Raw genomic sequence first — 15,797 nt, 5'->3', positions numbered from 1 at the left:
TGACCATCTTGACCCACTTCACCAATTTAAACACATTAGATAAAAGTACTTTGGCAGCCCATCAAAGTACAAAGCCAATATCATAAGTACCATTTACATTTTCAATGTTAATTTTCTTCTCTTTTTCTTTTTCTTTTGACTAAGTTCACATATAAGCACAGCTAATCTTCATTGTTGTATGTTAGCCAAAATAGATTTCTTCTGATTAACCCTCAGGAGAGTCAGGGAGGCTTGATTAAAGGAGAGATTTTAAAGTCATAGATGTCAGAGCAAATTCCTTTTTAGGCAATTCAGTTTGGCAGGACTACATGATTATCTTAGTAAGAACTTTCAAATTCTAGAACAAAAATATACTAAGCACATCCTAATATCCCAAGAAATAAGGCTAGCAGTTGAATAAGGGCTACCTTAACATTCTTCTATTAAACCCCATTTTGTTCCATGACCCAGGCTTCTTAAGAGACTGTCAGGACAATTAAACCTCTACCCACTAAGAGCCTGTCTACAATGGCTTATGAAGGCAGGGATAAGAGCCAAATTCCAGGTTGGCCTCAGTTATGTCTAAATGTCAATTTGCTTATCCCACACAAAGAAACATACGAACATCCTGAGGCAGACCTCTTTTAAGGGAATAGAGTCAGGTTCCCTAATAAGTGTTTTTACCCCAGAGGATAGCCAGGAATGTGCTTTCTCCATGATTCTATGGCTAGATAGAATCACAGATATGTTTATCATTCCTTTGTAACTCTTTACACTCTAGACCTTATGTTCTCAAACCACTCTGTTTTAGAAAGATTTTAATGTCTTAGTAAAGTACAAACACCATCAGTCTAGTGTTATTGTGTCCATGTGTATGTTCTGGATTAAGGCACTTTTTTTGTTGTTTGGATTACAAACCACATTACTTGATAAATATCTGAGAAAAATGGGAGAGGGTGAGTTGGAAATGAAAGTAGACTTCACTTATTCTGTGAATACAATTTTTCCAAGAAAAAAACTTCCTGCAAGTGTTTAGTTTTTTAAATAACTTTATAATGGAGCAAAACCGTATTCTTGCAAAAAGAGTCAAAGTTCTTATTTTGGTATAATTTATTCCCTTTGGTCAAACAGGTCAACAATAAGGTCATCGATTTCCTTGGCAATACCTACCTCCATTCTCACCCCTACCCTGCCTTAATGAATTTATTAACTTATACCCTGCTTTATCTACGAAAAATCCTAAATAGCTAATAGAGCTATTAACATCAGCTTAGTTCCACTGTCCTTTTTCAAGGAAGATTTATTAAAATGGTATGGAAAGATCATTTCCCAAAAAAGTCACCTTCAACTTTCAGCAAACATTATGTTTTATTCCATATCTATTTGGATTACCAATATTTGATATTTCTAGAATAAGCTGTCAGCAGTTCTTCTAACACCAAACAACTAAGGCCTTTCATTCAAGAATCAGAACTGCTTATGTTGGCATCTTGATAACACAATCTTAACATCTAATTTCCTGATGTTAAAAAAAAAAGTCAATATTGGGGAAAGGACAACCTCTTTAATAAATGGTGCTGGGAAAATTGGAGATCCATATGCAGAAGAATGAAACTAGACTCCTATCTCTCATCATATACCAAAATCAACTCAATATGGATTAAGGACTTAAACGTAAGACCAAAAACTATAAGACTTCCAGAAGAAAACATAGGGGAAACACTTCAGGACATAAGTCTGGGCAAAGACTTTATGAATAATACTTCAGAAGCATAGGGAACAAAAGCAAAAATTAACAGATGGGATTATATCAAACTAAATAAAAAGCTTCTGCAAAGAAAAGGAAACAATCAACAGAATGAAAAGACAATCAGCAGAATGAGTACAAATATACCCAAATATCATTTTGTTCTCCATAAATATATATAATAATCATGGGCCAATTAACAAAAATAAAAAGACAGAAATAGAGAGGAGAATAGTGGTTACCAAGGCAAGGAAATTGGCAGGGGGTAGGGGGGAGTGGGCAAATGTTGGTATACTGAAACAAAGTTACAAAGTGACAGTTAGATAGGAAGAATAAATTCTGATGCCCTAAGGTGACAATAGCTAATCATATTGTATATTTCAAGACAGCCAGAGAAGAGGACTTGAATGTTATAACCACAAAGAAATGATAAATATTTAGGTGATAGGTAGGCTAACTATTCTCATTAGATCACTATACAATATATGCATGTAGTAAAACAACAAACTATACTCCATAAAGATGAACAATGAAAAAAATAAAGTCAAATCTCTGCTTTTTTACGAGTATAAAGCATACTGCCGGGCCGAGCCTGTGGCACACTCGGGAGAGTGCAGCACTGGGAGCGCGGCAACGCTCCCGCCGCGGGTTCGGATCCTATATAGGAATGGCCAGTGCACTCACTGGCTGACTGCCGGTCACGAAAAAGACAAAAAAATAAAAATAATAAAAAATAAATAAAGCATACTGCCTTAAAAGCTATTTCCATGTCTAGAACTTTTAAAGCACATTTTTTGCCCAGTAAAAATATATACCTACAATGCATCTAGTGATGTTAACTCATACTTTACTTTCAGTTCTATTTAATCACTTGTTAAATAAACAGGGAATCTCAATATTTGAGTAAGTTTTGTGAACAAGGAAATAGTGAGAACACTGACTTACCTCCCAGAGCTTAAACAGTCTGAAAATGTTTTATTGCTCAATTCTCATATTTAAAAGGTTAGTCAGAAGTTAGTGGCTAGCTAGCCCAAAGCTGGGTCACCCTGGGCAGGAAGTGGCTGAGAAAATTGTAGCAGATTTTAAACTTTTTTTAATCTGCTGGCCACTTTGGCTAAACACACCAAAGACCACCTACTCTACTATTTCTTCTCAGCTATCACAGCAAAAAAGTACTCACCAAAATGGAGAGGAAGGAGGCCCTTCTGATGAAACCACCAACAAGGTAGCCGCCTGGATTTTATGGATATTTAATATATGCCAGAAACAAAATTATAGATTTTGTCATATTATAAACATTAAATAGGCCAGTCCACAGACCACGTAGGGTTACCTCACAGATTATACTGTAAATTCAAACTACAGGACTACCTTGAATGCAGGCATTTTGCTAGGTGATATTCCTGCTGGTAAGTGCATGAGGAATACAACAGTCACACATAAACTAAAGCAATCCTGGAAATGATCTACTATAATTTATGCAGAAAATAATAAGCTCCCAATACCAGAAAATAAAGTCTCTCTTTTTAGAAGAAGAGGGCTTGAGACTTATGCTCTAAAATTGAAATTGGTAGAAAGTGATCAGGTTTCTTTTTTATTTCTGAGTATCCACTTTAAAATAACTACACACATTTATACTCTGAGTCTAATGACATTTCAGGAATGAGAAAATGAACTTACTGATAAATATGAAAATCAGCTTACAATAAGAACTAAAGATTAGAAGACCTCAACTAGGAGTAATTAATAATTTGAAATCTTTTTTAAAGCATTGGATAATTTAAGGACAAAGTGACTAAAATTAATATTGCAACTTTCCAGAACTATTTAGACTAATTTTAGTGACAACCCAAAAAGGGGGCTAGGCTGAAATCTTGTACTACAAATTGAGTCAGCTACAAAGTTTCAAACTCTCCCCCCATATAAACTCAGAAAATTTTAAATAAGATGGTTTATAACAGAAATACTGAAAATAAATCAATCTTGAATACATTTAGATTTTCTCCAGGGTACCACGAATCACACCCAGAAACCAAAACAAAACAATCACTGAAATGTTTGAGATCTGCTGAAATCCAGAGCGGCAAGACAAGAAAGGAGAGAGAATGAAGCAGATACCCCAACCTCTTCGCTCAGGCAGCACTGGTCTTTTGGAGGTCCCAAGCCATACACGCTAATATTTTAAGTACATAAAAGACAGTAGTAACACTAAAATAATAATATAAATAAAAATAGGCTCTGGTTAGAGAGAGAGGATCCATTTATTGCCGCCCTACTGAGAGATACATTTGACCACCGAAAGCAGAAAAGCTATTAGCATCCTGAATTAATGGGTATAGTGGTTTTCAAACAAGATATTTTCATGATGGACACTATGTAGACTCAGCAAAGTTTCTCCTTCAAGAAAAATACAGCTTCTATTTTAAACAGCACTGATTAGGCTTAATACCATTAGGAACCATCAAGGATTTGTGTTGTTGTTACTTCTAACTATCAGTTACTTTCTAAACCAAAAACTGTGGGTAATTAACTTGACTAACAGTCAAGGTTTAGGAATGCAGGAGCAAATCCAAGGTCCAGACAAGCTTCAGATGTGGAGAGGCCTTAAGGAGTTTGGAATCTTTTTAGGTTGTCAGGTCCTACCTTTCTCATCAACATTGTTATTACCTCCTTGTCCGGAATTCATAAAAATTCATTTCCCTCATCACATTCCCCCTGAAAAGCACTGAATACTACATGATTTCAGAAATTCCCTGTAAGGTTTATTAGTGGCAATGTAAATCAATTACAATCAAAAACCAAATTAAGTAAATCTACCTAATGAATAAATGCTTAACCACTATTAATTCCCTATAACATACCCTGCAGACATGTTTAAAAAGTTGGCAATATTAATTCCCTTTGTAAATTAATTGTAAAAAACATAACTGTTTTGAGTTAATCTTTATTAATACTTGAAAGTACAAATATAAATTAAATAAGGTTCAAAAGACATTATAACGCATACAATAAAATAGTCTATAAAACAAAGATAATTTGAAAAGAATTGCTCAATTTACTTTATAGCACTAATTTTTTTATATAAAAAAGTTTAAAACAGTACATGTTTTCTGGATCAAACATGAAAGTTCACATCCAGATGTCAAATCCTTATTCTTTCTTCATCATCAAAATCTTAATTTTCACTCCTGGCTGGATTTTTCTTCCTTGGCAATTCTTTTTGTTACACCACTAAAATATTTCTCACGGAAGGAATTATGACCTTGATATGGCAGAACATGATCACTCAGCAGATGTGAATACTGGTCCCGGTTCTGGTTGGTTGGAAAATACAAAATATAAAGATGTTTTAGTTATTTCTATAGATACCTTGTAATCAAAGCAATCATTTACTCTAAGCAAAATCTCACTCTTTGCTGCACATTATTACTTAAATTAGAAATATACTATAATTTTACATCCATATCATGCTTGGATATCCAAAGTGTTTTCACTTACTTCACCTCATCTGATCCTCATAACAGTCCTCTGCACAGAGGACAGACACTTTTTCTTTTATCCAGATAGATAGGGCAAAGAGAATCGTTCCAGTAACACATCAGGACTACAACTTTCTTCTGATTCCTAGTTCAGCACACACTGAAATCATCTGCAGCTATAGATAAGAATTATCAAACAAGGAAGCTGCTACTTAAAGAGAAAGGTGTGTAGCAACAAATTACTGCATTTGTGTGATGTCACACAGACACACAAAACTGTTTGGGGGTATATCCATATTCAGTTAAAGAAATAAGTGATTCCTGGCAACTTTTAGTAACTATATACAGAAAATTCTAGATATAGGCTAAACAAGAGATTTCCACACTTTTAGATTTCACAGGCAAGTAAGGACTACTACTCAGACTGACATTTCATGGACACTGGGATGTCCATCTGGGTTAGACTGTCAAACATATTTTGGCTTAGAAAACTGAGGGACAGGAAGAATGTCAGGAAACACTGAAACATTAGCTTCTCATTCAATCTCATTAACCATTCCAAACTGTGAAAAACAAATCTAATTAGAAATAAAATCTCATTTTAAATGTACTTCCATAAATTCTTATTCAATTACAAATGGATTAATATGATTTACAGGTATGGCGACTCAATCAGAAAACATGAAGCCTAATTTTTTATCCTGATTTCAGTATCAAAATAGTAGCTAAAAGTATATCTATAACAATCCTCAAAATATTTTTGTATTTTTTGCTTATTCCTATGTGAAATGAGTATCTTCATCCTTTCCCTCATATCTAATTATTAATAAACTCAGATTTAGCCAAAATAAAATTGTTGGCTCATTTTAAAAATCAGAAACAATTTTTTCCACACATTATTTAAAAAATCACACAAAAGAACAATTGTTAAAAATTATTAAACATGTCCAGATTTTTTGATTCATCAAAAATAAATAGGTGGCAATTTAAATTTTATGGTACTAAGTATATTACAGTTCCAAATTCCTGCAAGCACATGAAAACATGCCAATGGTTACAAATTTGGGGCTACATACAATACTCAAAAGATATATTTTATGTAGGCAACCTGTAGATATAAAACTAAAAATTACCAACAGAAAGGTAGTATTTACTGGGTATTTATTATGGACCAAAAACTACACTAACTGCTTTATATGTGCTATATAATAAAACTTATCAGCTCTATGAGATAAGTACATTATTATCACCATTTTACAGATGAAAAATTATTTAAGAGTACAGGCCCACAATAACACAGCTGGTAAGTGGCAGATGTAGGGTTTGAACACAGATCTGTTTGACTCCAGGGACAGCACTCTTAACTACAATGTAATAAGGTTTCTTCCAGGAGAGGCAACTTTTCCCCCAACTCAAGAAGTAGGAGTATAGCTCTGGGAATAAACAGGTGATTGACTAAGGCTTTGATAGCTGAGCTGCTACCAAGAAAGAAAGAGAACTGGATCCATTAACTAAGATGATATACTTCAATGACACAAAATTTCCTACCAGGAGAAGACAGAAGGAGCCACAGGGGTACTGAGGGATATCATAACCCTAGCGGTACAGCTGACTTCACAGGTGGACTCAAGTCTGGTCCACATCTCAGGACTATACCCACGACAACAGCAATATAGAATGATGCTCCAGCATTTAACCTCAACTTGTTCATTTCAACTTTTATCAAAGTCTGAATGAAATCATAGGAAAGGAAGGGACATCTACTCCAGGTATTATAATTCTATCTTAAGTCAAATAAGATCACTAGAAAGCTTGTCCACTTCCTGAGATACACTGGCATAATCCTGGCAGAAATGTTTTCTCTTGGTTATAATACTTCAAAGCTATGTCCAGATACTGTCATCTCTCCTGCAACTACACTTCTCCTCTAAGTTCCTGGCATCATTTTCCACCCAGTAATCACATCAGAAACTTGGGTCAAATCGCTCTTCCTCCTCTTCTCACATCTGGTCAGTCCTAAACATCTTACTTCTTGTGTCCTAAATATCTCAAATTCACTTCTCTCCACCCACGATTCCAGTACTTCTGTCTTCTGTTCTCCCCATGGCTCCTCTAGGCCATGCAAGATCACCTCTTCCTCAAAATGTGCTGTAGATTACTTCATGTAATATCCTAGAACTGCAGTAGTGAGGAGGATAAGGTAGGACAGAAACATGGGATTCCAGAGAACTGGCACAGGCTCAGTTGCTACTGTGCCCAGCTGACCTAAATGCTGTTATGCAGCTCACCAGAGGGAAGCAGAAGACAAAAGTCAAAGCGCAATGGAAGACAGTTTTCCTTCATGGACCAAAGAACTTAATAAAACAGCTTGTCATTGACCTGAAGGATACAAATAGGGCAAACTGGTGGTAAACAACAGAAAATATAAAGATCAGAGTCAGAGACTGAGAATAAATAGCAGAAGCCCAAAAAGCCTAAAGTAACAATTAAAACCTATGCTAACTAATTGTCATCAAGAAAACATTTACTACCTATGACATCCTTTATCTGAACAGACTACGTTCTGTTAAGGTGCTACAGGGACACAGTGGCGAAGACACGCATACTACTGGAAAAGTTGGGAAAGACCATTAACCTTAAAAATGCAACCTATGGGGAGAAAAGTCCTGTTTTCCTTATCTCCCAAGTACAGAAGAATCACTGTGAAGTTTGTGTTTGGGTCCTGTGCTTGAATGCCCCCTTCTACAACACCTATTGTCACCTGATTGTGAAACAGAACATTCATAACAGAAACTCCTGGAAAATCCAAAAGCTCCAAATCTCTTGTGCAGCCAAGGATCTGGCAAGAGCCATTCTACTAACTAGCAGCATAAGTCCTGCTTCACGGGTAAGCCAGACACTCTAGGGACTGTGGCTACTACGTTCACCTAAGTGAAAAGCCATGGTTCATAAAATGTTCTTCATGAACCATTCAGTATACCTATGGTCTAACACATATCATCACGTACAATCATACATATAAATACCATATGCCTCCAAACAATACACATTTAAAATACACCCTGTCCATATGAAATACATTGCACTATACACAGCTTTCAGAATTTATGTTACCTCAATGCTGAAGACAACAGCAAACTCAATTTTTGTTTTCTCTTTTCCCTTTACCTCTCTTTCATTCTATCTTTAGTTTAGTTTACTAGGGCTCACTTGAGATGATGATATTCAACTCTACATATTTTTCATCACCTTTTCATGACTCTTCTCTATACACATTCCCTGCCCATCTCAACCAAGAATATCTGCAGTTGTTTTTTTTTTTTTTTTTTTTTTTCCAACTCAGTATCTAGAGGGCCAAAGTGTTTACTTAAAAGGAGAAGAGTATCCTCAAGGAACACAGTCTTCATCTCCCTCATTAACTCAAGCTTGCCCCTGGTGTTCGACTTCTGGTTTCTCTAACATTTCCAAATCTGTCTACCTCTATCAATTATGATATCACCTATGTATCATAAGACCTGAGTTCTGCCAATTTTTAGTAGGCAAGAAATACTTGATGGAAAATAAAAAAACACAGAGAATTAGGAAATACTAAGAGAGAAAACTATGACAATGAAGGGTTACACACCACCTTCCCAAAATTTCTTAACTACTGGTAGTAATTAAGAAGATATGAATAAAACATTCTATTAACACTACCGATTACACTATTGTTAATTACCATTTTTTATAACCAGAAATTAAGAGATTCTGTAGGAAAATCTGTATGAGCCACAAATGGCTAAATGCAAATATAGCTTTCAGACCTATCATTTGTCTTTGAAAGACAATAAGCAATTGTAAATATTATAAGAAATACACGAATTCTGATTCAAGGAACTATATATGTGCTACCAGCTATGTATTTTATATAAATTCCTTATTTAATCTTCTGCATCATTCCACAGCAGATTATTATGTAAATTTTACAGATAGGGAAACAAAGGCTGAAAGAGTTTAAATAATCTGCCACAGGTCACATAGCTAGTAAGGAGCACTGCCAGAATAGTAGCTTAAGTCAGACTTCAAAGCTCATGCTTTTTCCATTACACTTCTCTTTTTTGTAGTAGAAATTACGTCTTAACGATGGCTGAAGAGGTGATTTCCCACATGGTAGATTAGTGGGTCATTCAAAATGGAGTTTGACATTTAGAGGACATTCGTCACTGAACAGCAACGTTATGGTAGCACATATTTCAGATCTGAATTTTAGACAGAATCCCTTTAACCACTGTCCCACCCAACCAATTTCCTGTCCTATCAGTACTGCTAATTCTAAACATAAACCACTCGAGGAATTTTAACACACTTGCCAAAGAAACCAAAAGAAGCCTTACAAATCAGTGGTTTACTTTTGTGTACACTACCCTCTGCTGGCTGGAGCAGATAAACCTTTCTTTATAGTACTTCCTGATGTGGACAGCATAGCAGACCATTCATCTGACAGTCAAGAGAGCTCTGTTTTCCTAGCTGTTTGCAAGTCCTGATTGCTGTAAACATCTAGAGTCCCACTGCCCCAACATGACCAGGATGGCCTTTTTCCTCAGGGAACATTACCATTTATTCACAATATTTTTAAATGATACGAAATATAAAAATACACAGTCACCTCGCTGATTCTAAAATGTTATCATAGTCATCTGCGTCCAACCTAGAATTGCAAATCACTCTCTTGAGCAAGAAAAAAAAACTAAACTAGACCTTATTCAAATTAATCCTTCATTATTTTTACAACCAATTGTACATCAAAAATACAGTATTAAAAAGAACAAAAAAGACATTAAAAGGAAAGTACTTTATCCACTTAACAATTTAAGAAATTTAAATCTAAAGGGGAATAAATTCTCAAGAAAAGAAACAAAATTGTATATTCTGTAGTAACATACTGTCACTTTAAATGGAATGGAATGACACTCTGGATTATACCTTGAGAATACACATATAAAAAAATTATTTCTCAAATTGAACAACATAAACTCCTGAGACTTTAAAGGAACTAAAGATTTTATATTGAGAACTCGACTCAGGTAAAACTGTCCTCCTAATTCCTGCCTTCTCCCAGAAATTTGCCATTCTCTTTTTATCACTTCCTTCTTAAATAAATAAAGGGAAGGTATGATTTTCCACAGTATGTCAATTCAGCAGTGTTTCTGGTTTGCTTCTGATGAAAAATGAGGCCCAGATATCACAAGATTAAAATATTTTTGTCCCACTGATTTTTAAAGAGTATTGTTAGGGTAATGATAAAATTCAGTGTATTTTCAAACAGAAAACTTTGGCTAGCCATAACTCTCTTCCTACTCTTCTTTCAAACAGATGATTTAACAATGTTGAATATGATAGTTTTTATTCCAGAAGGGCCCAAAATAATCACTGAACAGTTACTATGCATTCCATAAATATCTATTGAATGGTGAGCAGAAGAGTCAAGGTCTGTGAATTCACAGAGGTTGTATACTGGTGGCAGAGACAGACATTAAATAACATACCCAAAAATATACAGTCATGCGCTGCATAATGATGTTTCGGTCAATGACAGACTGCATATATGACGGTGGCTATACCATATAGCTTAGATGTATAGTAGGCTATACTATCTAGATTTGTGTAAGTATGCTCTATGATATTTGCACAAGACAAAATTGCCTAACAATGCATTTCTCCATTGTTAAGCAATACATGACTGTACACTGGGAAAAAAGGGTACCATAAGAATATAAGGAGACACTATTTGAGGGGTGAAGAGAAAAAACATGAAAACTAAGGAAGTGACATTTATCTGATACCTAATGGATGAATTAAACTTACAAAGAAAGAGAGGGGAAGAAAACATTCTAGGGAGAGAAAACATGATGTGAGAAGACTCTGAGACCAGAAAGAGGTAAGTCCATTCTGGGAATTGAAAGAAGGCCAGCGTGGCTAAGGCTTGGTAAACAAGAGGGAAGGTGGCACAAAATGAAGTTGGAGAGACAGGCCAAAGTAAATTAGGCTGGCCTGGAAGTTATATGAAGGATTTTTGAATTTTATTCTAAACTGCACAGAAAGTTATTGATGAGATTTAAGTAGGGAAGTTTCATTATCTGTTTACATTCTGAAAGATACTCTGGCCACTGTGTAGGAAATGGAATGGAAGGAATAGAAGGAGGGAAACCAGTTGGGAAAGAGTAGCCCAGAAAAGCAGCACTACGCCACAGTCCTGGGGTGGGGGTGGGAGGTGAGGAATAAAAATGCACGCAGAAAAACTATCAGCCAATCAATTGGGTCACAAGCCAAATTTCTGAGAAATCATCCTTAACTTGTATCTCCTTCACCCCAACTATCCAATCTGTTACCAAGTTCTGCCATGTCTACTTTCTCCCAAAACTCTCAATTCCATCATGTCCTCTATAATCCCCAATCCTACATCTTTTGGTTTACAGCCCCATCATCTTTGCATGACCTTGCCAGGAGCCTCCTTACTAGTATCACAGGGATCTTTCCAAAACTCAAGTTTGCCTACATATTGAAGCTAAGGTGACCTTCATAAAACATGAACTTCTGCCACTCTCCTAACTATCAACCCTAATGGGCTTGCCATCACCAATAGGATAAACTTGAAACTCTTTGTAAGGTAAGGATCTTCAACACTGGGCATCCCTTTAGTTTTCCAGATTGTCTCTACCCATTTCTTCCCTAAAAGCTCAGGATTTCCTCTGGGCTTCCCTGCATGCACCACAACCCTCTCAGCCTCTACACTTTGCTTAAAATGTTGGCTTCTCCTCCAAATTACCCACCTCTCTTGCCCCAAGCACCATCTTCTCAGGTAGGTGCTTTCTCGTGTTCACACAAAACCTCTCACAGATCACTATAGAACCCAACACATTATGTTGGGTTCTATACTTGTACTCCTGATGTACAAGTTCTCTAAGAATGAAGACTAAGCTTTATTAGTCTGTTTAAACTCAACACCTGACACAAACAGTCTCATGAATACATGATAAGTGATGAAAGCCATGGCTTCCTCCTCAGGGAAAATGTAATCAATTCAAGGAAAGAAAGTTTACAAAAATAGGAAAAGTACATGAATATAAAAATTGTTAAATGACAGCTTTCTTTCCCATTTCTCATAGCGCCTTTTCCAAAATTTCACCTGTCCTCAAATTCTTACATTAGTATCTGTTTATTCACTCTCAGCAAAAACTACATCCTTCTTTACTAAGAAAACAGCAGTCATCAGGTATGAATGTCCTCAACTTCCTTGCCCTCCCCAGCCCATCCTCTATGACAAACTGGCTCCTACTTGGTTAATCCTAAAGCCTCATCTCTTCACACCACTCCCTACCTACATTCTGACTAAAGCAAAATTCCTTTTATGGTGTTCCTTTGCTGCCAACATTTAATTTTATAGAATCTCCAAAACTTCAGTGAAAATACCTAAGGGTAATCATCAATTTACACTATGACTGTTCTTTAAAAACGAGGGATCTCCCTTTTCTAGGGGATAAAGTTGCAGAAATCTGTAGTCATTCAGCAGAAAACCAAATGGCTTCTATGTTAATAGCAGGTCAGGTTTAACCTTTCCTTTTACTCACTGACAGTTCCTGATAATGAGATAATGATTTCTTCTACCTCACTAACCTTAAGTCATTTATATTCTCAAAGTGACAGTAGTTTATATAAAACAACTGCAAACACTTGAATACAAATGGCTCATGAAACTTACTGCATGATAAGTGAAAACCAACGATACTGTCACAATAGTGAAAGCCACCAAACTGTGGTGTTCATCTAATTTTGTCAGGAAAGACTTTAGGATTCATGAAACAGATTAAAGCTATGATGTACATTTTTTAAATAAGGTGCAAGGAAGAAGGCAAAGAGATGGAAGAGAAAAACAGTGGGTAGATTTATTTTCTTGTAATCAGCAGAGAGTGAAATGAAATGTAAATGACAGTGCTGAATATAACGGCCTCGGTTCAGCTTCAGGATAATTACCCATGTCCGGCTTTTGTTTAAAAATCCTACTCTCCTTATCAAAGCTTCCCACTGTTCTACATCTGGTACTGGACAGTAGCTATAGAAACCACTTGTGCTGAAGTTATACAACTATAAACAGCACTAGGCTATTTCCAAACCAAGGACAAGCAGGTTAAAAGTCTGGCATTCAATACTATTAAGAGAAACCTCTAGCATTATTCTTAATGAGAACAAGGTAAGGTTGGAAATCTTCATCCCTAAATTAGACATTTACATATAATCTACACTTTTAAAAAACTGCATTATTCTGCAAGATATTAAGTTACTTAACATTTCAAAAATATTAGGTATTTTTAAATATTTAAAAATATTTGAGTGTATATTTAAATCTTCATATCTAGAGGTGTGAAAATAAGTGATAATTAATGACTGAACTTTGACATCTGACACTCAGCATATAATTTCTTTCTAATTATAAAAAGAACACTGGATATTCATGCTTATCATGATGATATAGAAGTATCATTACTTTCTACATGTTATTTACTAAAATCTATATCTTCATAAAATTCAAAATTTAATCTCAAATACTAAAAGAATACAGAGTCAACACACCAGAAAAAATTTTAATGGGAACTTATTAGTTACTATATGCAATATTTAATTAAAACTAAAAAGAATCTTGTTTACCTTCTCGAGCAGCAAAGGATGAGTTATAGACCAAGTTATGTACAGGCATACAAATACATACTTTCTCACTTTAATTTGGAGACTATTTCTCTCCTTGGTAACTTTTTTAAATCTTCATACTCCATTAAAAGAAAAATTAACAAAAACATATATGCATTTATATGAAGATCAAAAACAGGCAAAACTACTACATTTTGCTTAGAGATGAATTCAATACTCATAATATTACAATGGAAAGCAAGAAAGTGATTACCATAAAAGTCAGAAGAATGATTACACCTACAGGGGGAGGTGTTTATGATCAGAGATAGCCACAAGAGAGGGGTGTGCTTCCGGGCTGCTGCATTACTCTGTAATCTTGACCTTAGCGGTGTTTACACGAATGTTCACTTTATTATTATTCACTGAACTGTACAATCATGTTTAAGCAAAAACATACACGTTAAAATCTCAAGGTTGGATTCTCAGAGCGTGATGGAGTGGGAAGAGGATATAAATTCATGTTTGAATTTGAAAAACACTAGAAGGATAATTCTAAGATGAATAACCATATGACAAATTTTAAAAAATACAAATAAAACAGTGGAAAATCTGTCACTCATACAAGAATTATAAAAGAAGTTCCAGAGGCTTATGGTAACTCTACATATCAACTTTCCATCTCCCTAAACCATTCATACCTTGGAATCCCTGAATCATAACTATATTTTCCAAATGACCTATGCATAAGATTCTATAACACTAGTATTTTAAAGACTGTTTTACTATCGTAAGGAAAACATAACATTAGAGGTGGAGCCATATGCTCTTGCTACCTTCAGAGAACTGCTTGTTTTTGCACATAAAATTGCCATATCTAAACAGCACCATAAGTTGCAGGATCCAGATATATTAAATAATTGCCTTCCTGGAGCTGGTGGGGAACTGACTTTTGCTTTTTCTTGGTTTACCAGAAACAATAATTCAAAACTATTATGATAGCATTAACTTAACCAAAAACCCAGTTTGTTTGGCAAAATCATTTAGTTGCAGAAGTATAAAAGAAAAAAGTCAAATGATGACCCTCCAAGATTTAAACTCAAGATACCACTAACAGCAAAAGCAAGTTCATTTGGAACTAAGTAGATCACATGAACCTGAAACCTGTATTCAAGTAGCACGGGATGCAGCATCACCGGGCTCCTATTGCTTCTGAGCCTTTTCACGTACCTCAAAACATTACTTACACATAATGCAAATTTGTTTCCTTCTGACTTGCTATGCAAAATAATTTTTAAAAAGGCTCTCATTTTCTCTCTCCCACCCACACATACCACATTTTTATGGTAATGAATATTAGATTGTATTAAGACCTAAACTGGGTTTATGTCCTATTATCATGTTCTTATCTACTGTCACCCTGCCTTATTTTTCTCACCAAAACATGAGGTATCATCTGTATCCTACCAGAGATGTTATATGATTTAAATACTTCTTACCTAATCTCTAATCTTTTGTAGCTCTAATCAAAAGGGAAATATCCACAGTCCAGGCAAGAGATGGGCCAAAAATCACAAAATATTTCAGAAGAAAAAATCAGAATGGACTACCTTTAATTCAAACAGCTGCCAAAGAAAAACTCAACTAACATTAATCCTGAGAAAGGATAATGCATAATGAAAATAGGCACAGCATTATGTCAGCAAAACACCACTTTTTGTGATGAGCAACACTAATATCATTTTAATATGTAAACTACTTATAATAATGACTAATTTCTTCCACTTCAAGCCATCTATAAGTCATTTTCTCAAGTGACTTCAGTATCTATTCTATCCCTTCCTCATCTAAAATATTGTTATAATGTTAATGGTTCTTTCTCTCTTAGCAGTTTCAAAATCTTTATGTCCTTTTGTCAAAACCTTCAGTTC

At 35.2% G+C, this 15,797-nt stretch overlaps 1 protein-coding gene across 4 annotated transcripts in view; it reads right to left on the bottom strand.

Moving 5' to 3' along the window:
* Positions 1-4,750: 4,750 nt before the first annotated feature.
* The window catches only part of TRMT11 (tRNA methyltransferase 11 homolog), a 48,502-nt gene continuing 37,455 nt past the window's right edge, over positions 4,751-15,797 (bottom strand). For all 4 annotated transcript variants that reach the window (XM_063097588.1, XM_063097585.1, XM_063097586.1 and 1 more), the window contains one exon: positions 4,751-5,040. In XM_063097588.1, the coding sequence (XP_062953658.1) occupies positions 4,909-5,040 (132 nt within the window). In that variant the 3' untranslated portion in view covers positions 4,751-4,908. The remainder of the gene's footprint in view (positions 5,041-15,797) is intronic.

The sequence above is a fragment of the Cynocephalus volans genome, chromosome 5 (genome assembly GCF_027409185.1).
Source record: "Cynocephalus volans isolate mCynVol1 chromosome 5, mCynVol1.pri, whole genome shotgun sequence".
NCBI lineage: Eukaryota > Metazoa > Chordata > Mammalia > Dermoptera > Cynocephalidae > Cynocephalus > Cynocephalus volans.
This window is presented reverse-complemented; position numbering and strand designations above follow the sequence as displayed.